Source organism: Podarcis tiliguerta, assembly GCF_965153285.1.
Source record: "Podarcis tiliguerta genome assembly, chromosome: 11".
Lineage (NCBI taxonomy): Eukaryota > Metazoa > Chordata > Lepidosauria > Squamata > Lacertidae > Podarcis > Podarcis tiliguerta.
The window spans coordinates 20992953-21019215 of NC_139544.1; the positions used below are offsets into that span (position 1 = coordinate 20992953).

Below are 26263 nucleotides of genomic sequence, written 5' to 3' on the forward strand. Positions count from 1 at the left end.
AAATGCTATTGTTTCCCATCAATGAGATGGCGATTCAGGGACACACTGAGATACATACAATGTTTTCCTCCCACACCCTTGAGATAAAGTGAACAGAAACAGGCAGAAGGTGGATTTGGGACAGCTGCCCTATCGGCAGAACAGCAACATCCACACTAGAAACTGAACCTGTCAGATTACCACAGCATCCTGGATAAGGGGGAAATAGACAAGCCAAAATGGTACTTACTGGTGAATAGCTTGCAAGAATTTGCGCTGATGTTTCCTTACTTTTGCATGGTCTATCTTTTTCACCAGCTTTGTATTTTTATAAATTAACCATGTTTCCCTGAGTACATTGGCAGCTGCATTTTTCACCTGTTTTAAAAAAAGAAAACACCAGGCTGATTGAAACAGCATTACACGTCCCTTTGAGTCTTCCCTAGCACATGTTATCTATCATAAATATTTACAGGAATGTCTCCTTCTGAGACCAGGTGCTGTAGAGAGCTAAGGTAGTAAGAGCACAACCGTCTAAGTTCTGTGCCTCTGCTGGCACTTCCATTAGTGACTATCCACACCCAGCATCTTGGGAATTCTGGTTCATACATTATGACGCAGTAGGTCTGATTAACATGCTGACCCCCTTGCCTTCCCCACTGCCCATACAGGAATTTCCCTTCTCTCCTGTGTTGTCATGGAACATCTTTTCCATAGGCAAGACGAGGAAACATACTTGACATTTTGGATCATGGCTTTATATAGCAGGGTTGCCAAAAGTTGTTAAGCTTTTTTGCTAAATCTCAAAAAAAAGGTGAAGTTTTTGAGCTATCTTTAAGGAAATTTGCAAAAATCTTGACTTGCCATACAGACGGATGCACTTTTCCCGGATGTATGTAATATATTTTAATTTTTTTAAAGCATGTGGTTAGGATAAAACTGGAATGCCAAATAGACAAGCATTGTTTCTCACAAGATCATTTTATCTGATCAGCACTCTGAGAGTACATTTCCACCACCACAACATCAGGAATTGTTAGACACTGAATGCCAGTCGTGTTTTGTTTTGTTTTAAGCAGATGAGCAGTTGGTTTGAAGGACAACTAGTCAGACTAAATTGGCTGCCTGTTTGTCACTACAATCATATCTCATTTTTGTTCCATGATGGAATCAAGGCAGAAAACATAAGGCTTCCTTGGAAATTTCACTTCCAGGCACTGATCAGTACCATACCTACTTAGATTTACTAAGATTGGTTTATCACAGGCATAGGCAAATTCGGCCCTCCATATGTTTTGAGACTACAGTTCCCATCATCCCTGACCACGGGTCCTGTTAGCTAGGGATGATGGGAGTTGTAGTCCCAAAACATCTGGAGGGCTGAGTTTGCCTATGCCTGGTTTATCATGTGCCTTCAGCTCATGTTCCAGGACCTATTCCACATATTTGCTTCTGTTTTGCTATTCCTTAAGAGAGACCGCACATCTACCAACAGTGGACAAAACACTCAAAGCTGACATGAAACTTAAAGATTCAATAATTCAGTAGCATCTTTCAAGATCTATCCCTAGAACTATCTGTGATCATGGTGAAAAACAAAGCAAAATATTTGCTTTCTATTACACATACAAAAAAACCCAAACCACACATTGTGACTTACTCTTTTAGTTAGCTGGGTATCCATCATGAAATTATGCACATGTTTTTCAGCTTTGGTAAGTTCTAATTTCCTTGCTACCACAGCTACCACCAGTGCAGTGCAACCAGCACCCTGGAAAGAGCAATAAAACAAAATCCAAAGAGTTGTAATACCTTATTCAATAATGGTCACACTATTGACGAAACAGGAAAAGAAAACAGTATGGTTACACAAAAGAAGTACAGTTGTTTAGTGCAAAATGATATAATTTGATTTTATCAGTGTCTCTGTAGTTGGGAAGAAATTCAGTGTCATGTTAAGGCAGTCGTTCAGTCAATGCGAACTTTTCAGTTTCCCAGATGGAATCATCTCCTCTCTCCTCCTTCCACATGCTATTCTAAGGGTTCTCTCAAACCCCCCAGAGCCAATTTTGGGTGGCATAGAGGGTAGCAGGAGGGAGAAAAGCTGTGTTGCACACAAAAGAAAATTCCAGACAAGACTCATCAGGTGAATCCCACCCTCAGTAATATCACACTTTAAGAGTTACTTTAATGGCACGTTCAATTGCTTCCACATCATCTGCAATTCTTCTCCCTCCTTCCCTCCACAATGGCCTGATTTGCATATTACATTAAGTGAAACCTTGGTTAAGCGTGAATGCACAGACTCCCATAGAGGAGCTTGTAGCTACTTCACTCTTCCCCATCTCTTTTTGCTGCCACGCCATGTTATGCCTTAGTATGTCATCCCAACCCGTCTGGTTAACTTCTATCCAGACTAGCCATGAGTTGTAACCAAGGACAAACCATGGTTTGTTGGAGCCTGTATGTTCACGCTTTTGCACTATGCCAAGGTTTGACGTGCAAACCAGGCCACTTGGTCTCACAGGAAGAGAATCTTCTTGCTCCAGTGATTCTGCACATCATTTGTGTGTCTGCTGTTTTCTCCCCCTGCCACAATGAGAAGGAACAAAGGAGGATAAAGCTGAAAGTATTGGCAATATGTTAAACAGCTCCCCGCTAGTTCTCCACAGAATGTTAATATTCTTTAGTTGGGAAACTAAGGACTGTAAGTTACAGATATCCTGTTGAAGGCAAAAGAAGTTGGGACTTTATAGGCCATAGACAAAGGGTAGCATAAGAGATGTGATTCTTCGAGCAGCCGATACATGCAGTGGGGTTTTGGCACTGACACATAAACATCAGTTCCTTATTTGATATTAGAAGTTTTCAGTTTTCTCTGCTGGTTATGAAAACAAACTAGGGAGACTTAAACAAGTTGCATCATTAATATCAGTGTTAAAACACTACTTAACATTTACATTATAGCAATAATGAGCTTAACTAAGCCAATTTATAGTGAACTGATCAGTGTGTCTATTAAGGAGGGCAGTATAATTATATTAGGAACAAATCTAATAAAAACAGAAGCCTGTTTAAACTTTATCTTTGGACTTTAATAAAAGTCTTACCTAAAATCTAATTAACCCATAGAAAGTGAAATATTGTACAATCTGCCCTTTGCTCTATCCACAATGGGTAAAGGCTGACATTCCATTAGTAACAGTTTATAGGGATTCTATACATTAAACATTTATTGACATTAATATTTGATCTGTATTGAAATACATTGCAGCTCTACAAATCCTTGTAAAGATGAATATTTGGGATGCTCTTCACAAGACTTTAATGAACTTTTCCTCTATAAGGTAAATTTATCTCATGCGCACCCTCACAAATACGTTTATAAAAACGCTGAACAGCAGAGAGCCCAGGATAGAACCCTGTGGCACCCCACTTGAGAATTCCCTCAAGGCTGACACAGAGTCATTACTGAGCACCCAATGGGGATGGTTCTTCAACCAGTTGTAGACCCACCTAACTGGAGTAGCATCCAGCCCACTTTTTACCACCTGGTCAGCAAGGAAGACTGTCAACTGCCGAAATCAAGATAGATTATGTCCACGATATATTATGTCTAACCCCTTTTCAGAGCCTGAATGAAACCATGTTAAATAAAACAGCCTAGAACATCTAGGAGAGTCCGTCATGGGAAGAAGATGTGCGTAACAAAATACTGTAAGTCTTTCGTCAGGAAGATATACTTGCACTAAGGGATTCTCAGCACCTGCAGTAGCAGAGATCTCAGCCTTTGGAACCTTCTCTCTCTCTCTCTCTCTCTCTCTCACACACACACACACACACACACACACACAATGGTTTTTCTAGAAACCACCTACTTTTCTTTCAAGGACTGAATCCACCTCCTGTTTCCTGGCTGAATAAGGTTGCATAGAAACTAGCTTCGGGAAAGAAGGGATTGGCACGAAGCATTATGTAGCTCTTTTTAAAAAGACAAATGAATAGCTGCACTTTTGCTTCCTGAACTATTGTGTTCCCATTTTCCCAACAATACAAGCTCTATTCTGTCTTCCATATACTCTGCTTTCCTTTTCAAGTCTACCCTCTCATTTTTAATAGGGGGAATCATACCTATTGGCACTGGATCAGAGTCAGGACAAGTATAAATCCATTTTTTCTGGAAAAGCTTAGAACAAACTGTGATTCATGATATAAAGAGGTTTTTAAAAAAGAAAGAAAAAAGAAAGTCAGGCCTCCATAAATGTACAAAAGAGCTTCAAAAACACGTAAATTATTTTTTGAACTCCACCGCTCCTCCCTGCCATACACGATCTGTGCAGTGTATTCTCCAGAAGCTTAACCATTTCCAACAAATGATTATATGCTACAGCTGGTAGTTCAATGACTAATTAACCTTCGGAGAAAGAAAGCCTTTGTTAAAATGTCACCAAGCTCACAATGAATAGAGGGAACATCTTGAGATGTCTAGGCGAAGACCAGTAGCTAGGAGTCCTTTAACAATTAAGCATGGAGATTTGGCTTAAGATGATTCATTTGTCCACATGCTAGTGTAAGACAAATCAGGGAGCCACAATGCTTAGGTCCAGAACTAAAAAGTACAGCCGAGTGAATTCAAAGCAGGAGAAAAACAATCACAACGTGTCTGCAGAAAATCTCACACTCCTATAGCAGTTTGGTTCTACAGTTGTTCTCATGCTGCTGCTTCCACCGCACATTGTGCAAGAAGCAGAGCATATCTGAATTTAGTTGCACTTTCCTCATGAAATGACACAAAACACCCCTTCTTCTGTGGCTGCTAACTGCGGAAGGGCACTGCTGCATCCAACTCAGAATTTGGATTCAGAGTTGTGGTTCAGTTTCATTTTTATGCGAGGCACGGAATAGTTCTGATATTTACTAAATCCTACTTTCCCCCTTGAAAATCCAACACAGGGATTATCTACATAGGTACACATAAGCTCACAGGCATTCCCTGGTTCCCACAGGGTAACCCTCCCACTATACACACTGAAGTTTGACTTGACAGAAGTATTATGTTGCACCCAATAGAACAAGCTGCAACGTCTGCTTGGTTGTGTGTGTGAAGGGTTTGCAGATGGGCCCAGGAGCCCAAAATGGTTGGCAGTCCCTGATCTAATGGAACTTGCGCAGAATTTAAGACACAACAAAGGAAGATGGAACTAGTTTAACTCAGAGAATATATCTGATATACATGAACATGAACCCATAATCCTAGTTGTGATCTGGAATTGCCATTCAAACAGAGTGCTGGTGAACAGCATTGGCTATTCTTCTACAGTTCTTCACGTCAAATTGTTGTGAGCAGGATTTTCAACCTGACGAATATGAAAGCAAAGAGAGAGGCTTCTTAGAACTACTGGAAGAATGGAGAATGAAGATGATGGACTTTGCATAACTTGACAGACTGACAGGAAGAATTCGATATCGACGAGACCAGAGATTTACTGAAGAATGGGAAAAGTTTTCAGAATACATGCATAATTTAAGTGAAAAACAAATAACGCTTGTAACCATTAATGAAGCTTTGTAAAAAAGAAAGGTTAGAATGTGAGTGAAACAAGAATTAATTTATATAAAAAAATAGGTGAGATATTAGAAATGTGTAAGAAAGTAAGAAGGGAAGGAGTACCAGCCAAGTTGAGGGAAGTAAAAAAAAAGAGAATGGATGTAAAAAATTGTATGAATTGTTTTAATTTGTTTTATTTGTAAATGGAATAAAAATTATATTTAAAAAAAGAGAGAGAGGGGGGCTTCTTTGTGTTTATGAAGAGTTTGTTTGTCTCAGATTAGTTCTGTCCTATGTTGTAAATCAAGCACTGATAGGAGTTGTTTCTTTTCGTTTTGCAATGTATTTCTTATCAATAAAAACTTTGGTGTGGCATGAGCACATTTTTATTCTGAAGGTGTGGCTCAGAGAACAGAGTTTGAGAACCACTGCCATAATACAAGTGACAGATCTGATTCTTTGGCTTGGCTTGCATGTTTCCTTTATGTATAGTTCTTTGCTACTGTATATTGCTGTATATTGCTCATTCATATGTAAAATCAATGCATGCATTTCAGTGTATGCAACTTGAGAATGAGTAACATGAAATACCACTTTCCATATCCTGAGTGAAAAAAGCAAACTCCTTAAGACTACAACAATATGGACAAATTTTAATTCTTAGATACTTCTTTTAATGCATTTTTTTATTACAGGCCAACACAGCTAGTTTTCCTTTTTGAATGACTTGGAAAGTATTGAATTCAGCCATTCAAAAACAGTATCCTAAACTGGAGGAAGAAGATTTTATAGTATAGGGAGATGGGGCTTTATTTTCTGAAGGTAATTCCCTTCCAGCCGCTAGGAAAAGCTACTTAATTTGACTTCAGTTTACTCTTTTTTTACCCTAGTACACTACCTAAAATTAATCTCCAACTCTGAAAATATAAAAATTACCACATTTCCCTATGTGTGTTTTGCTTAAAGCTACAAAACTGCTGGATTTTATATCTGTTAAAAAATTGGGAATTGGACAATGTCTATTTGTCTATTTCTTCCTCTCAGGATCTCTATGTGCGATCTAAAAACTGCAAAGCAGCTAGAAGAACCTTATATGATAAATCTGCTATCTTGTCCTACACTTCAGCTAAAGACCAATACCAATGTAAACTTTATGGTTTCAACGCAAAGTCAGCCTTCCTCCCCCCCCCCGCCCGCCCCAATTTTCCTTAACACCTAAGCCCGATAAAGGGCTTTGAAGAACTCAAAAGTTTGATCACTAATTTGTGGCATTTTGCTGAGGTAATAAAGATATTTCCCTACTATGATTTGTTTTTCTTATGGCCCAACACTGCTGCCTTTGCTTCTCTTCTTCCTGATAGTTTTTTTAATCCCCCGAAAGATATCTGTTTTTCAAAAGTTTTACTTTAACTGTAGTCCCCACCCTCTTCCTTTATTTATATTATATTATTTATAGTTATAGATAATTTTTAAAATCTTAATAAATTAGCGATAAGGAGGAAATACATATATATTTTTTTGCAAACATCTGTTGTCTGTCATTAAGACACACACTTCCAGAGAGCAAAATGAGAGAGCAGTCAAGTTTGAAAGTCAACAGGCTATGTGTTAGGTCAGGGGTAGGCAACCTAAGGCCTGTGGGCCAGATGTGGCCCAATCGCCTTCTCAATCCGGCCCGCGAATGGTCAGGGAATCAGCATTGGTTTTTTTACATGAGTAGAATGTGTCCTTTAAAAGAAAATGCATTTCTGGATTCTTTGTGGGGCCTGTCTGGTGTTTTTACATGAGTAGAATGTGTGCTTTTATTTGAAATGCATCTCTGGGTTATTTGTGGGGCATAGGAATTCGTTCATTCCCCCCCCCAATATAGTCCGGCCCACCACATGGTCTGAGGGACAGTGGATCAGCCCACGGCTGAAAAAGGTTGCTGACCCCTGCGTTAGGTACTCTCCTTTATGACTCTCAGAAAAACACCACTGAACTCTCCCGCTCCTTCTAGATATCTCAAGCAGTTTTGAGTTCAGCCAAATAAGAGGCGGACTGCTGTCTTTGCCCACAAAATACTCTTCTATACTTGCCTGGGAGAAGGTAGCTGACCCATTTCTTGCTCATTTCCCTTGGGATCCAAAGAAGAAGAAAGTAGGTCCGCTTTATAGACAATGATGGGAAATTTAGTTCTCACCAGAAAATGCACAACAATCCGCCTTCTCCTCTGAATAAAATGAAAGGCCTGTAAGAATTTAAATAGACATTCCATTCATTCTGGGATCCCTAGGTGGAGAGCCAACCGAATGGGCCAGTTAAAAGAAGTGTTGGGACTAAAAAAAAAAAAGATTTTCCAAAAGAAGCAATTATTGGAGGAATGAGAGCAAAATTCATCCCTGAGATAGGTTTTAAGACAAGTGAGACCTTCTGCAACAAGAAGCTGCAGCCTGGAAGTAGCAAACAGAAATTCCATTAGGGGGAAATGTGTCACAAAAAATGTGTATATTAGCAGAACTGGATACAAAAAAAATGGGCATTTTAGGTGCAGGAGCATGCAATATCTAAATGTGCTTGGGTCTTGATGATCTGCTGTTCCATGGGCGGAGGTGTCATAGTAACAAAGGTTATACAACATGTGTATAAGGCAGTGCAAACTACTTTTTCATTCTCTTGCTTAGGGAAGTCTGTGGCATGGCAATGACTAGCACAAGTTGTGCCTTAGTTTGCTCAGAGGTTGCTGTGCTGTACAATCACCCATGAGCAAGGAAGGCATAGACAGGGCAGAAAGTTGGGGAATTCTCCGCTCCCATGCTGAAAGCAGCCTCCGACTGAGAGTGAGAGAGACTTTCAACAGTGAATCATCTATGACTGGAATATTTCTATCTATGATCTTTTTAGACTTCTAAGGCAGTGGAAATACTGTTATATTGTTTGTGTTTCACTGGTATCTACTACTTTCCCTTTCCCTTTTCAATTATTCAAGTTTTTATTACATCAGCAATTTTCAATTGGCCTTTTCTGAACCTTCCTAAAAGAAACATATAATTCAATCCCTTATTAGCAAAGCTAATTATGTTGCTGATACCAAAATAATTTACATAGCTCTAAGAATTGAACATCCCCCTCCCAGAAAAAATGGCAACCATTCAGCATTTTTTCTCAATCGTCAAAAAACCACAAAGGTATATAATAAGTTCTTAATTTCTCCACAATGCAGAACTTGGTCGAAGTCACTGAAGCTTCAATGCTACGGTCCCTGGGAGAAAGTCTCAGGGACACGGGATACCTTGGGTCCTACTTGCTAGGATATAGTTCCGTTCCACCTTAAAAGGGAACAGGCTGTTGTGGGTCACATGCCTGTTTACTTCTAGCTTCTTGCTGGGAACTTCCATTTGTATATAGCTTTTTTTCTGGCTGTTTTTTCCTGGAAACGGAGGCAAGCAGTCATGTTTTTCCTTTGTTCTGAACAATGTTGAATAAAGCTGTAAATATGCTCTCCTGTATGCATCTTTTGCCATGGAGACTCTGCTAAAAGGGTGTGCACAGCTCTGAGCCCAAACAACATCAGAGCTCTGATGTCAGCATGGGGCATGCAGAGAGGATGTTCAGGGACAGCTCTGGGGCAGTACGGGGCATGTGGTGAAGGGCACTTATACAGAGGCACCAGCTTCTCCGGAGGATTGGGCCCCCCAACGTGATGCCACACAACGTCCTCTGAATATTGAGGGGGCCCATCCCCTTCAAAAATATATATTTTGGGGGCCGAAACTGCCTTGGCCCCGAGGGGTTGGTGTGTTTGCACATATGGAAAGGAGCCAAATTGTCTGGGTTCCCCAGCATCCCCAAAGTAGGGAAAGATTTAGACCAGCGGTTCTCAACCTGTGGGTCCCCAGATGTTGTTGGACTACAACTCCCATCATCCCTGAGCAATGGCCTTGCTAGCTAGGGATGATGGGAATTGTAGTCCAACAGCATCTGGGGACCCACAGGTTGAGAACTGCTGATTTAGACCATCTGTGTGTGGAAGACTGCAAGATTAAAACACTATCATTTGCAGGAAGTCAGCGCATTAGTTCATTGTAAGGCATGTGTGTGTATACTAAGGGTGGGTGAGTGTGTCAATTTCTGTTTCTTTCCATTGCTCATTTTTTTCCAGTCTTGAGTTCAGTTTTCCACATCAGTTCGCAATTTAGTGATTTTTTAAAAAGGCCTCATGAAAATTCACCAGCATTTTCGTGTGAATGTCTCCTAACAGGCACGTTTGTGTATGCAATTTTGCTTTATACACACATTTTGCAAAGCAAACTCTCCCTAATGTAGTGCATTTGATATGCTTTTTTCACTACCAATATTTGCATTTTCATGTACCCTTTGAACCAAAATATGCATTTTGGGGGACATTTCTCACCTTCAGAACTGCACTGCGAAATTCCGAAAAGTGTGAATTTTCATAAGCTGTATTTTGGTTTGCAGATTGTTTTGGAAAGTGAAAATTGGGTAGGTTTACTTTTAAATGTCGAGTTAATCAAACTGCTCCCCTATCCCTAGCATGTACTAAGGGCATGTACAAGATTCAGCCTGAATCCAATTTTGGCATTACTTCAGCCACTTTCATTACTGCATCAAAAACCAATCAGGCACAATCTTGCATCTGCTGTTTGTGTGGCATCTATGTGACTGTCTCATTATATGTCAAATGGGCAGGATTCAACCAGTGAGTTCTGCCAGTGAAAGCCCTGCACAAGGACATCCACTTGAGGGTGGTGAGCGAACTCTAGGAACATTGTGCGGGGAGAGAACAGGGTTTGTTCTGCCTGGCAAGCCAAAATGCTTGCCCTGACGTAACAATTGCCTCTGGGTGACGCTTAATTTCTCCCATTGTTCTCCTGTGGCTACAATGGATGGGGTTGTCAAGAGAAGAGACCCTCACTTTGAGCTACAGTAAGATAAAATATTCAGATATTAAGGGAACTGTGACCTGCCAGTGACAATTTGTCTTATGCTATCTATTCAATTCTTCAATGAACATCAGTATGTTTAATCTACTTCTCTGGAATGCTACAAGCAAGAGAAAATCAAGTCTGCCATCCATTGTTGTATTCGATATCTCATATAATCAAAGATATATGATCCCTGAAGATGGAGGTTTTATTCCAAGTTATGACATTTAAGCTATTACTAGGCCAATTCTCTATGAAACGGGGAACGTTCATCCGAAAGCCACTTATATTAGAGGCTATGACAATATCATGTTGATATAAACTTATTATGCACTGCACAAATCATTGCCTCCATTTGTTCATGTTAAGGTATCTGAGCTGAACTATCCACATAGTAGTAACATTTATGCATGCCTTTTCCTCGGGAATTGGTAAATCTTGCTTCCTCTCCACATGCCGTTGTTCAGTACAGTGGTACCTCAGGCTAGAGATGCTTCAGGTTACAGACGCTTCAGGTTACAGACTCCGCTAACCCAGAAATAGTACCTCGGGTTAAGAACTTTGCTTCAGGATGAGAACAGAAATCGTACTCTGGCGGCGCAGTGGAAGCAGGAGGCCCCATTAGCTAAAGTGGTCTTCAGGTTAAGAACAGTTTCAGGTTAAGAACTGACCTCCGGAACAAATAAAGTTCTTAACCTGAGGTACCACTGTACTGAACACAGCTCTTTTGTCCCCTTTGGTACTTATTCCTTTGGGAGCAGCCAGCAGGGAGCGCTGTTTGCACACACCTAGCATCTTAGGAGGGGGAGAGGCAAAGCGGCAGGGAGGCTGGTGCTGTGTGGAGGCACCAAAAGCAGTGCTGGACTGCCTCCACCATAGCGTCTGCATATGCCTGACTTTCTCACCACCTGGCCCTCACCTTCCAGGTATGCCCCATTGTTGGGAGTATTGGGAAGTGTGTTGCATACTGTCAGCCCTCCCCGCAAGCTGACCCTGATCCCGTTTATTTTCCATTAACGGAAGATGTGCCCCTGGTGCTGCACAATTGCTCTCTGTTTCATCGATGTCTTTGTGACTTAGTATATTGCACTCTTCCAGGTGGAAGCTCCCCATACTCCTGGATGATGATAATGCTGATAATAGTAGTAGTAGTAGTAGTAATAATAATAATAATAATAATAATAATAATAATAATAATAATATATTCAGTATACCTGAAGGAGCGTCTCCACCCCCATCGTTCTACCCGGATGATGAGGTCCAGTGCCGAGGGCCTTCTGGCAGTTCCCTCACTGCGAGAAGCAAAGCTACAGGGAACCAGGCAGAGGGCCTTCTCAGTAGTGGCGCTCGCCCTGTGGAACGCCCTCCCATCAGATGTCAAAGAGATAAACACCTACCTGACATTTAGAAACATCTGAAGGCAGCCCTGTTTAGGGAAGTTTTTAATGTGTGACATTTTGATGTATTTTTAATCTTTGTTGGAAGCCACCCAGAGTGGCTGGCGAAACCCAGCCAGATGGGTGGGGTACAAATAATAACTCATCATCATCATCATCATCATCATTATTAGCTGCCCATCTGACTGGGTTGCCTCAGATAGTCTTGGTGGCTTTAATGCTCAAGTAGGACTGCAGAAAGTACTCTAAGGAAAGGTAACAGGTACCCTTTTCTTCAACAGGAAGTGATCCATACAAAGAGCATAGCGCAAGATGATCCTTATGAGCTACGCTGAATGCCCCCAGTCAGCATGGTTTGAAGTATCTCACATTCATGGATAATTCAGAATGCTGAAGCGATCCAATCCCCAACGTTAATGCCATCTCAGAATGCCCTTTGTCTTGAGCCTATCCAGGGAACCATCACCCCCCCAGTGCAGAAAATACATGACCGTATTATGTCACCCAAAATAATAACGGTGGTAAATATAAGGCTACAATATTTTCCATGGAACGTGTTTAGAAGTGAGGGGGTGCACTGACCACAAGATTTGGTTCAGCATTTTGGAAAACAGCCGGCATCAATCTGAAGTGCTTTGTACATTGGTTGGTTTGCCTCAAGGTCCATCCGAATCGGTTTCATTTCCCCCCCTTCCTCCCCATTTCATTACTGGAAAAACAAAACAACCCTTTATCTGTTCTGGCAGAAGTAGATGGTATTTGCAAGCATGCTAACCCCTACAGAGTGGATAAAGTCTGCCAAATGACAAATAGATGCAGGGAAGTTCTGCCAGGTACCTTTAAAAAAAGTTTTGATTTTAGCAGATACTTCTCTGCAACCTTTTTTTTGACATCTGGATTGCTAAGGCGCCCCAGGGACTCTGATTTTTTGCTACCGCATAGAGTTCCTACTTTGCCTCTGACAAGCCCAACAGTCCTTTGAGGCACTCCATTTTGGCTCAGGATTCAAATCTCACGCACACCTCTGTTTACAATACTAGCTAACTCATAAAGTACACTAGAGACATGATACAATTGAAGAGTACAATTCCTTACTCCTGAGCATTTTTAAGCTTCTGGGTTTCAGATGGATATATTTCAGTATGCGTGTCACTCTCCCACTAAAAATAAATGGGGCCTAAAGTGCTTATGTTTCCTTGGATCATGTGCAATATTACCATTATTACTACAGTATTTACTCATATGCTCTAGTGTAATTGCTCCATAACTTCTCTTCACAGTATTCGGTCCTCAACCGCTGTGTTCTGATACATCCCGTGTGTTAGCCCTACACCATAGAGATAGAGAAAGAAAGAGACATGGCAAAAATGTATAGGACAAGTGCAAATATAAGCTGGAAATGTAAAGAAAAAGAAGGTACCTTTTATCATATGTGGTGGACTTGTAAGGTAATAAAAGCTTTCTGGGAGATGATATATAATGAAATGAAAAAAATGTTTAAAATAACCTTTTTTTAAAAAACCCCAGAAGTTTTCTTATTAGGAATTATAGGTACCAACATTCCAAAGGAGCAGAAAAGACTTTTTATGTATGGAACAACAGCCGCCCAGATGTTACTAGCCCAGAGATGGAAAGAAGACAAGGTCCCTACCAGAGAGGAATGGCAAACCAAGTTGATGGACTATGTTGAAATGGCAAAACTGGAAAACTCAGAAACCAAGAGGACAAAAACTTTATTTAAAAAATGGGAAAAATTTACAAGTTATTTAGGAGACCACTGTAAGTGGACTGGCAAGATTTTGATTTCACTTGTAGTGCAACAAATACCATGGACAATATGGATTGATAAAAAAGTTAGTGTGTTGAAGAATATGCAGTTGTAAATCTTCTAAATAGGACCCCATGGAAGGGGTGGAGGGAAGTCATGAGATTCAGAGGAGTCTCTGTAGATGGACATATATTTGGATTTTTATAACTTTGTACTTATAAAACCAAATAAAAATGATGTCCAAAGAGAGAGAGAGAGAGAGAGAGAGAGAGAGAGAGAGAAGGCTAGATATATTACATTCGCCACTCCACTGTATTTGGGTGTCTTTAATCTGGACAGTTTATGACTGAGTCAGACATCTTGGTTTTTTGGATGTGGGAATTACTGCAGTGTCCTCAGGATTCTATAGTAGGGCTATCACGTTATCTACCATGTCAGATCCTTCTGAGTTTTTGAATATTGCTTTTTTGATCATTCAATTGTCAACAGGCCAGAACAAACCCTCTTCAAACAGGGGCAAGAAGTCCTGTGAGGGATTCTCAGAGGCTCCATGTAGAGAGGTGGGTACAATTTGTCACATAGAGAAATATATGTGTAGTTAAAGTAGCTGTAGCCACTTATTTGTATGAATCAGCTAACACTGGCAGGCTTTCCACCCACCCACCCATTTGGCGACCAGCAGAAGACCAGCTTAACAGGTAGAAGAAAGTGGAGCGACACCTCAGATCACTCCAATGCCCCTCACCCAACCCAGCAGAAGGGGGGGTCTGGATTGCAGTCTAAGTCTTCCTCCATAAAGTAGGCCACTATATCAAATCACTATTTCAGCTGGCCTTTCCTTTCCTTTATTCAGTTCCGCTATATTCGTTGAGGAAATTAGGGCCCCCAAATGGAGAGGGCATTATTCAGGATTCCCATTACACAATTTTCTGGGGTGCCCCTTTCCAGCAAAGTCAGCCCTTGGCATGGTCAGTCATATCCTAATGCTCCCTAGGCAAAACTACCATTATGTACTCCATGTGTGACAGCTCTTAAAAAGTGTTCAGAAACTCCAGCTACCGCTGGAGTATATGAAAGCATATTAAAGGCCACTTTCTTCCATATATGCCTCCATGTGCCCTCTATTCAACATCCAAGGCCTTGCTCTGGATGCCACTGCCAAAAAAAAGTTCAGTAGATGTGCACTTATAACAGAAACGTCTTGGTAGAGCAGCCAGCATTGTTGAACCCAGAGAGGTCTGCCGATTTCAGGTTCTTCAGAAAGCCATTATAATGTATTTTATGCATACAAATTATTTTAATTGGGATTGCAAAGTTTTTCTTTTCATTTTAAATCATTGCATTATCACTGATAAAGAAAAAATCAGGATACAAATTATTTAAAAATATAACATTAGGAGAACCAAAGATAGATATAATTTTATTATTATACTTGGCTTAAAAAAAACAAACCAATCCTTTTCTTACTACCGCATTAGCCCTTTTCACTGCCACTGCATATAGCAATGAAGTATACAGTAATAATAGATGAATCCAGTGCTTTCCCCCCCTAATAAAATGTTTAGGGGTACTCTCATTTTCCTACCCATATTGAAATACTGCCTCTCAATGAGGCCAAACTTAGATTCGCAAAAATTTTAGGGGTATGTGTACCCCTGCGTCCCCCCAGAAAAAAAGCACTGGATGTATTAATGCAAAGATGTTAGAGGGGAAACCACTACAGCAGTTTCATAAAAGCACGATCACTCAGTCTATTGTAAGACAAATTTAGAAACTATTAGGTGTGACATTATAATTCACGGGAAGCAAAAAGAAGAGGAAGAAATGTGGTGATTGCCATATATGACATTTGATGCTCAGAATATCAACTTGTTTAGCTCAGTTTGTAAACATTTCCTAAGAAAAGCAGGAAGTGAATTCCCGAAGACAGTGATCAGGAGTGTCATGCTGTAATCCTATAAATACTGGGTTGGAGCCATGTTTCATCATGCTTAGAACAGACTGCTGAAATCAATGGAGTCAATTATCTCAATCAGTATACTCTAACCATGATGGGAAGTCAGGGTGCAACCTACTTACCTGGGAATAAGTCCCACAGAACTCAATAGGACACCTGTATAGACATGTACCGGTCTATGGACAGTAGTATACAAATGACCAAAGATTTAACAAACAATTTTACATTGATAATACGTGTTGTTAAACCAGTGAAGTTGTTCTGAAAACAATTCACCCAAGAAACTCACAAGAAATGTGGAAATTAAAACTAGGGGCACTCACCATTATTCCAGTAAGCAAGCAGACTCCTTTCCCACAGTATGTGTTAGGTACCATATCACCATATCCAATGGAGAGAAAAGTTATTGAAATCAACCACATTGCTCCAAGGAAGTTGCTAGTAACATCCTGTTGGTCATGATACCTGAAAAAGAAAATTATAATCTCTTTAACCACAAATTCTTCAACTGTGCTTTTCTTTTTTGGCTTTGAAAAGAACTTTGGCAGCTCGTTCCTTCTCAAGAATAGCTTTGTTACTTGAAACATATGCTTAAGATGCATGTTTTGTCCCCTATGGGGCTCCCCACAAATACATACATGAAGCAGCATATACAGTACATGTATATGGGTTGTTGCTATCAACGTGGACAACACTGATCTCCTCTTAGGGGAGAAAAGCACTTGGGTCTTGAGTTCAACAAAATTTTTACTGATAATCCATCTATTCTTATTCTTATCATTGTCATTATCTTCTTCATTATCTTGCTTTTCTGCTCTCCCAGACACGGAGGGCAGCTTATACGTGAGAAAATACAATAAATATTTGATTTTATTTATTTAGAAAATTTCAAAACTACTTAACATTAAAAGCTATCCAAGTAGCATACAGTTGAACAGGTGATGGGAACAGGAGTAGGTTGAATCAGGAACTGTTCCACCCTTCACAAGCCAGTTGGACAGGTGAGTGAACCAGTCATAGGATATCAGATGATTTAAATTTACTTGCTGTAGCTGTGAAGGCAGAATTTGGAGCACTCTCTGAGTGCACTCCTGATTCTTCCTTTCCACCTTGAATTCAGTGCCTTTTGAATTGGCACCTCTTTTGGTCACTATGCAGGGCAACAGAAAAAGTCACTGAATTCAACAAGCACCAAATTGAAGAATTGACAAGAAAGGAAGGACCAGGAACATACTTACAGATAGGCAAATCTAAATTTTAGTTTCCCTTAATTTCTCATTTTTCCCTGTCTTAAGTTTAATTTTACACTCCAGTTTGCATTAATAATAATAATAATAATAATAATAATAATAATAATAATAATAAAATAAATTTATATCCCACCCTCTCCAGCCAAAGCCGGGCTCAGAACGGCTAACAACAGTAAAAATAGCACAGTTTACATAAAATCACAGTCAATTAATTGTAATACATTCTAAAATCAGTTCAGAATCAAATTAATGGCAACCATTGGGCTAGAGTTCTATGAAGATTACGGAAGGAGAGAGGGGGTCAGAATGTGCCTTGGCCAAAGGTCTGGTGGAACAGCTCTGCCTTGCAGGCCCTGCAGAAAAAGCCCTAGCTCTGGCTGAGGCCAGCCTAACCACCCTGTGGCCTGGGATCTCCAAGATGTTTTTATTTGAAGACCGTAAGGTCCTCTGTGGGACAAACCAGGAGAGGCGGTCCCGTAGGTACGAGGGTCCTAGGCCATCGTATAGGGCTTTATAGGTTAAAACCAGCACCTTAGACCTGATCCTGTACTCCATTCATCAGCTCTCTAATGCGAATTTCTCTTAATATAGACATTTGTGTTTGCAGTTTTCTTAATATACTCTTGGTTGCAAAGCAATTTCCCCTAATACATTTTGCATGTCGCTTTTACAAATGTATGCATTTTAATACACAGTTCACCCTAGCAGTAAATGCATTTTTTAATACTCATTAGTTGTCTGGACAATTCAACTGCAAAATCAGAAGTGTGGATTTTGAAGAATGGCTGTGTTTTGGTTTTCATATTGTTTTGGAAACTGCAAATTAGATAGATTCGCCTTTAAATGTGAATTGGATCAAATCTCTTCCCCAGCCCTACTTATATAGTGCACCCCCAGTTCTTCCTTTGGGATGTGGCACCATGGCTTCCCAGGTCCAGCACCTGATGCCAAATGATGACATGGAATAGCCAAATGGGATTGTTTTTCTCAAAACTATCTCATAGGCCAAATGGAGAGGCCTGGCGGGTCTAATTAGGCCTGGAGGTTCCCCACTACTGAACTAAAACATAATGTAACAACATAATATGAAACCATTATACATAAGAACACAACAGAAAATAAATACAGAAAACAGCAAAATACAGTAAAGGTAGAGAATCCCTGGACAGTTAAGTCCAGTAAAATTTGACTATCAGGTATAGCACTCGTCTTGCTTCAGGCCAAGGAAGCAGGCGTTTGTCTGCAGACAGCTTTCTGGATCATGTGGCCAGCATAACTAAACCGATTCTGGTAAAACAGGGCACTGTGACGAGTGCCAGAGAGCACGGAAATGCCGTATACCTTTCCACCACAGTGGTACCTATTTATCTACTGGTATGTTTTCAAACTGCAAGGTTGGCAAGAGCTGGGACAGAGCAACGGGAGCTCACTCCTTCATGTGGACTTGAACTGCCAACCTTCTGATTGGCAAGCCCAAGAGGCTCAGTGGTTTAGACCACAGCGCCACCCGCTTCCTAGTGAAATACAACAGAGAAAAGCTGAAATACTTCTGAAATGACATTGAATTCCACCTGACACATTTTCAGGAGGCACCTAAAACAGATCACCTTGAGACTTGCAGAGGGAAAGGTATTCTAGATTACAGGGCCACCCACAGAAAATGCCTCTTTCTGGGTCATTGCCCCATACCAATCTGATGGGCGCAGCGCCATAATAATAAATCCTAACATATCCAAAACACAGATCTATCAGAATCACAATAAGCCACCAATTAAATCCAAGTTAAAAGCATAAAAGCCCAGGAATGAAAAGAAAACAAGCTGTAGAAGACAAAGTTCAGATAGGTTAGGGGAATTAAAGAAGAATATATGTACATACTGTAGCAATTACCGGCATTACCAGTTCAGACATTGCTAATCACAACAATGCTTAGCAGTGCTATGCTATATTTAAACAGCAGAATTAACCGAAGCAGTTTCACAGGTTTCGCTTGAGAGAAGAATCTTAATTATCAATGTCCTTCAGATGACTTTCTCACCATGTATGTATCCCTATTTAGTAACACTGCTCTGTGGTGCTGATCAAACGTTTTCTGTTTTTAGCTGTAAGGCAAGGCAATACCAGAAAAAATCCAGTGTGAATGATAATATATAGCTGTGATTTAACAGAACTTAATTTACTGTATTAGTAGTCTCATTTTTCTTTGGCAAAGCCATTAGGTTCATAATAAACAATTCTAAAGCCACGGACTTGCAAGCAATACCCCTGGTGTCATGAAAAGAATCCCTTAAGGACTGATGCAACAGACATCATGATCTTATAATCACCGATTCAACAGTGCACAGACTGACTTGCAGCAATGTAGCTGTTTCTGCGCCATGGGAAAATTAAGTGTAGAGCAGGTCAGTCTTGTTGTGCAATTTGCTGAGCAACCTCAGTTTTGAATGTGCAATAAAAAAATATAAGATACATGAGCAAAAAAAAGCCTCTGTAGTAGGTGGTCTTCAGAAATAATTTTCCTGTAGTCCTATACTGTTTCATTCATTCATTTGTTTTACTTGCAAGCCACTTTTCCACACACACAAAATCATTCTCAAAGTGGCTTACAAGCAAGAAAACAATACATTCCTAAACCAAACACTGCAAAAATAATTTAATAATAACACAGCAAAACAACACAATAGCAAACATAACAACATGCAAATAGCAAACAATTCAGAACTATAAAAATAAAAAGATTATATATACAGCATCCAGTAACAAAATAACAGGGGAGTTTTACAGTTTCACCTTGGTCCTACCCAAAACTTCACAATTCCTTTCATAATTCTTTTGAATCACAACCAACTACATGCTAGGCAGTCCAGCTTCCAAGTTCTTTCAAATTGGAGCCTCAAGTGACCCTAGCAAATACATTATGGGATGACCTACAATGGTTCTCTGGACCCAAGGGCATTCTGTCAAAAAGCTGGCCATCTTTTTTCCCCCAGTCATTGTCTCTGGATTCTAGAAATGATGGTACAGCATCACTTAGCATCTTTTCTCAGAGTTCTTTGAAGCTCATGTTTCCAAGCACAACAACCAAGCTGCTATCAAGTAGGGATTGTGGGGGGATTGAGTTTAGTTCACATTCAATGGTGAAGTTAACTTTCTGGAACAATATGAGATCAAAACACACAGCCACCCTTCAAAATTCGCACTTAACTGAATTTTGCAATGCAGTTTCCCAACCAATGTTTACAAAAATGCAAAACTGTGTATGTTAGCCACAACTGCATACCAAAGGAGACATTCACACAAAAATGCTTAAATAATTTTATGAGGATTTTTTTAAAAAAATCTACCTATTATTGCAGAAATGTGGAGAACTAAATTTTAGATTGGAAAAATGAGAAACTGCGAGAACCAAAATTAACAGATCTTTCCATCCCTACTGCTGGACATGTCAAAGCTCCAGGTGGGATTTTAGATTGTGAATCAAAAAGAAATGTTTGGACAACCTTGTTCATTGCTGTAAATAAAGAGGGGAAATAACCCTGTCTCAAAGTCATTCAACTTTCTTTCACTTGCACCACCTAAAGTGTTTTGGTGGAAGAAGTGAACAGGATAGAATATTAATTTGGGAATATAAATTAATTTCAGAGGAATTTATTTAGAGGGATGGGGTAATGAAGAATGGGGGGGGGTAAATTAGTTGAAGGGGCATTTATTTGGAGTGGAATCTGGATGGAAAATCAACTGGAGGTAAATTAACTAAAGATGAATTGAAGGTGTGTGCTGGGCAGGTTTATCAATTTGGGATGGGGTGCAAATAAATCAACATATTTTGAGGCGTGCGCCAGATGGATACTTGAAGTAAATTTATTGAAGGAGTAACTGTAGATCAGAAATTAATTGGTTTACTTTCTGTGAAAGGGGTGTTCTGCTGCAGCAGAGAAACGTGGGATCAAACAAATAGTTTGATGTTGTGGGTTCAGATCCCACCACTGTCTTGTACCCAGTTTCTTGGTCAAGTTATTTAACTCTCACCCTATCTTCTTGACACACACACACTACTTAATTTTGCTTTCAACCACTCTGTTACCATCTTTGGTGATGGACAATATACAAATCTAATAATAATAATAATAATAATAATAATAATAATAATAATAATAATAATAATAATAATTTAAAAAAAACAAATGTGACATGAACTGTAATCTGCCCACTTCCTCAGTGAGCTTTCTGCTCAGTATGTAGGTGATTTGCTGCTTTTCAAATGTAGCACAGCTGTAGTCTTGATTACATTGATCTATGGAGCTTGGTATCATGTGGGATGATTGTATTGTTTAATACAGTGGAATATCTAAAACATATGCAACAGCTGTGTATAGTCCACCTCCTGACCCACCAGCTCCACTGGCTGGTGTTTGACCAGCTGGGTACCAGTTCCTGACCTGTCAGGCTCTCCCTCTTCACTGCCAGCTTTCCTATAGGTATAGCTTGGCAGAGTGGGCAGATCTTGTAGCATGCCAACAATATTCTTTGGACTTCTACTGTTTGGTTTATTGCCATACCTAAAGCGAAAAATGCTAAACCTCACTATTTGGACTTTATGTTGGCTACATTCATCTGTTGTTGTAGCTTATCCCTTTTGGTTTATTGGCACACATGAAGTGAAAAGTTTTACCTTCGCACTGGATGATAGAGAGAAAGATTTTTGCAAAAGAGAAATGTCAGCGTTCTGAAGACAAAGACATAGCAAAGCACTGGAAAGAAAACCAACCATATGAAATGCTTCTCCTAGGGATTTAAATTCCTATGTACGTATTTTGCATGCATATTACTATAGTTGCATGAACAGACTTCCGTCTCCTGCCCTGAAAAATTCCTGAGAATTCGCATTATCTAAGCTTAAGTTAGGGTGCACTGTGCATCTTTTGAATAAAGAGGAAGGCTACTGACTCGAAAACGGAGAAGAGGAAAATGGAGACATGGCATCTTTCATCATTGCTAGCTTTATGCAAATGCAAACACAGATGAGACAACAGGTTTCATTCAAAGTGCCTACTGTTAAGCTTTAATAGTTAATGAAATGTTATGACAGCTGCAGAGACAGGCTTGGCTTTTATATCCTCTACTGGATCTTCAGAAACACAACACAAAGGCAGGTGTCTGTGTGTGTGAGTGAAATTTACAACAGGAAACACCTTAAAGCATTTTAGGGGCCTGCAGCAAGTAATGTCAATGTGGGTCATGCAAGAGAGATGAGGAGTTAGCAAAATATGACTCATTTGTAGTGATTTGTTCTGCTGCAAATCCTCCCAATTAGCAGCACAAAAACATAGAATCATAGAAATGTAAAGCTGGAGGCGACCAAAGGGATCACCCAGTCCAAGCCCCTGAAATGCAGAAATCTTTTTGCCCAACACAGGGCTTGAACCCACAACCCTGAGATTAAGAGTCTCATGCTCCACCGACTGAACTATGTGGGTAGACCTTGTACCATATCTGGTAAACACATACATATTGGGTTTAAATACTACTACATCGCAACAGGTGGGAATTCAAGGGCAAAGGACAGCTCAAATAAACAAGCACTTCAAATATATTTTACACAGGAGAAAAACCACACAGTGGCGTTTAAGAAAGAAACCCATGTAACATTGTACTTAACTCCACTCAGGGATACTGATTGCATTAAATAATAGTGTGGAACCTCTAACCCACAGGCAAGCCATGGCTACCTAGCCCACACTTGACATATGATGTCGAATGTCAAGCAGGTAAAAACACGGGTCAGTGGAAAGCTGGATCTACAGGCATCACCAATCAGCAGACTGGCAGCAACTGCAGAGTACAATGCCTTTGTAAGCACCATCAATCAGCTGATTGTTGGCACTTGCAAAGCCTTGTTCCTTTGCCCAGGCAGTTTGAACCACGTAGGCAAAGGAAAATGGATAACTTGACAACATTGTGACATCAGGTGATTTTCAAGTGGGAAGCCCCACTCATCTACCAAACATGGCTCATGGGGGAATTAAGGAACCAGGATACTGGATTATTCAAATTCCCCATCCCTGCATTAAACTATGTGTGACAATGTTTTCGATTTGTGGCAGTCATCTGACAAAATAAGTTAATTAAAGACGCAAACTACATTGTTTGAAGCGTGGCAGATGAGCATAAAATAGTTATATGATCTAAGGATGCATATACAGTGGTACCTTGAGTTACAAACGCTTCAGGTTACAAACTCCGCTAACCCGGAAGAGTTACCTCGAGTTGAGAACTTTGCTCCAGGATGAGAATGGAAATCGTGTGCCGGTGGCGCAGTGGCAGCAAGAGGCCCCATTAGTGAAAGCATGCCTCTAGTTAAGAACAGTTTCAGTTTAAGAAAGGACCTCCAGAACGAATTAAGTTCATAACTAGAGGTACCACTGTACTGTACACTATACATTTAAAGCGCATTGCCTCCCCCGCAAAGAATCCTGGGAGCTGTAATTTGTTAAGGGTGATGGGATTTGTAGCTCTACGTGGGGTAAACTGTAGTTCCCAGGATTCCTTAGGGGAAGCAATGTACTTTAAATACAATGTATGTAAAGGTAATGGTAAAGGTATCCCTGCCCGTACGGGCCAGTCTTGACAGACTCTAGGGTTGTGTGCCCATCTCACTCAAGAGGCCGGGGGTCAGCACTGTCTGGAGACACTTCCGGGTCACGTGGCCAGCATGACATGGCTGCTCTGGCGAGCCAGCGCAGCACACGGAAACGCTGTTTACCTTCCCGCCAGTAAGCGGTCCCTATTTATCTACTTGCACCCAAGAGTGCTTTCGAACTGCTAGGTTGGCAGGCGCTGGGACCGAACAACGGGAGCGCACCCCGCCGCGGGGATTCGAACCGCCGACCTTTCGATCGGCAAGCCCTAGGCACTGAGGCTTTTACCCACAGCGCCACCTAACAATGTATGTACACAGTATTAATTAACAATGTTTTGCATTTTAAAAGCTGAGCAGATTAACTCTTGACTAATGAAGTTTTTTGTGAAAATTTTCCATTTTGTAACCTATTACCTATATTTTTAGAGGCTGGATTAGTACAGCTGGACTAAATAAACTAACCATTTGTTAAGTCTAGTCTACTCCCCATTATGTTTGAAAGAAAGTACCAAATTACTGGCAGCTGACAATTCTGGAATAAATTGGTCCAAAAATCACCACACACGCTTTCCAAACCTCGTTCACAACCTGCAGGAAGACATCAACCACCAATCTGTGCTTGTGTTTCCCAGACACATTTGTTTGGCTGTTGATGAAGACAGATGACTCAGCCAGATTATTCTCAACTTTACAACGGAGCATTATATAATTTGTGGAATCCAACACTAGCACTTTTGCATTGCCACATCTCTTATCAGGAAAGTATTCTGGAATGATACAACATGGCATTCAAAACTGTAAGAATGAAAAGCAGAAATATCCATCTACCAATGATACACTTTAATAGGATTTGAACTTTGCAATAGCCCAAGCCTTCAAAGAGAAGTTTGAGGAGAAACTTCTGCTGGACTCTCCAAGAAGGTGAAAGTACAAAGTGCACTGGCAGCAGATTATATTCTGGAGGAACTGTTCATGTTAAGCATGAATATGAGCAGGCCTAAAAACTATTCACTAGTAACTGAAATGTTCCTGCTCCTTTTCACACTATGCCGCTGACTTTGGCAGGGAAAGGATCACTCATAAAAGTTGTTATTTATATTTTTTAAGGCAATAGTCCAGATTCCTTGACTATCCTAGGTCCATAGTACAAATTGTAATTGTGGAGTCCTCCTTTCCCTTAATATGGCTCAAATGCACATTATGACTCCCAACTTTATTACTTTTTTGCTTGCAATTGTGTCTGCCGTGAGTGATACAACCCACTTTAATGGTTACAATAGCTGCCTGTTATCTGATCACAATTGCTACCCATCATTCCTCCTTGACAGCTGTTTCACATTAATCTTAATGCCAACAAGTAAAAAAAAGAATTAAACTTTGCTTCTCAGCTTATCTGCTGCTTCATGCGGAGCTGCCTGCCTCAATTTAGCCTGATCAACACTGATAATCTCATGAATACAGTTTGTGATCCAGCACTTTGCTTTCTTAAAAGGTAAAGGGTAAAGGGACCCTTGACCATTAGGTCCAGTTGCGGACGACTCTGGGGTTGCGGCGCTCATCTCGCTTTATTGGCCGAGGGAGCCGGCGTACAGCTTCCAGGTCATGTGGCCAGCATGACTAAGCCGCTTCTGGAGAACCAGAGCAGCGCACAGAAACGCTGTTTACCTTCCCGCCGGAGAAGTACCTGTTTATCTACTTCCAATTTGTGCTTTTGAACTGCTAGGTTGGCAGGAGCGGAGACCGAGCAACGGGAGCTCACCCCATCGCGGGGATTCGAACCGCCAACCTTCTGATCGGCAAGCCCTAGGCTCTGTGGTTTAACCCATAGCGCTACCCATGTCTCTTGCTTTCTTAAAACAATAAAACAAAAATTACTGCGAAGATTAATAGACAGAAAGTAAATGTTGCTGGGGGACAGACGGACAGACTTCCAGATATCCCCCCCCCAAAAAAATAATCCTGCAAAACACTACTGATCTGAGCAAAGCAGAGACCTGTTAAATGTTATACAGCTAGACTAATTATAGCGAAAATGGTACAGCCCACTAAATCTGAAACTTGTCAATTTGACACTGAGTGGAGTAACTAGCTATTAGACGTCCCCCAAAATAATAAATCTTCTGTCTTTTCATCACTCGTTTAAATAATAGGTGGTTGGAGAGTGGTTTCTTTCTTTCTTTCTTTTTCTCCGCAACACACTGCAGGATTTATACATATATTCTTCTTTTAATTCATTTACTGGCAGGTGATCTTAGTACAGGGAAGAGGAGCTGTGTGACCGTTCCAGCCCTACCAACCAGATGTCAAATGAGGTGCAGGTACTCAGCATGATGGGGAGCAGGAGTGAGATTGTGCAAATCTTGTGTTTGCAGGATTGGGCATGCACCCAGAGCGCCTGCACCCCATGTGACATTATATGCCTGGTAGGGGGAAACAAGGGCACCTGCTACTTTCCCATGCAAAGACTCTTGTCAGCCCCAGTATGAGTATGTAGTGAGCCTCAGTCACATGGACATGAACGAAAAGCAAAACATCAGCAAGGACGCTAAAGAACAGGTCCAAAATATATGATATTTCTATGTAAACAGAGAACCCGAAATGGGATGCTTACAAGCACATTGTGCAGGATGTCATTTAGGGATTGAACTGGGTACATTCTTCAACTTCTACCCATCAGGAAAAATGTGTTGAAACATTAGTCGTAAGTACTAATTGTGGTTTTGTGTGCCGCACGCTAGAAGATTAGCAGTGGCACTCCATAACCTGCTTTGTTCCCATGTCATACTCTTCAGATAGCCC

General features: G+C 40.6%; 1 protein-coding gene across 3 annotated transcripts in view; it reads right to left on the bottom strand.

Annotated features, from left to right (window-relative positions):
* Positions 1-26263, bottom strand: part of KCNN2 (potassium calcium-activated channel subfamily N member 2) — a 90025-nt gene that overhangs the window by 8434 nt on the left and 55328 nt on the right. For all 3 annotated transcript variants that reach the window (XM_083403891.1, XM_083403892.1, XM_083403893.1), the window contains 3 exons: positions 15898-16039; positions 1640-1750; positions 230-357 (listed from right to left, as the gene is read on the bottom strand). In XM_083403891.1, coding sequence (XP_083260017.1) covers positions 230-357; positions 1640-1750; positions 15898-16039 — 381 coding nt within the window. The remainder of the gene's footprint in view (positions 1-229; positions 358-1639; positions 1751-15897; positions 16040-26263) is intronic.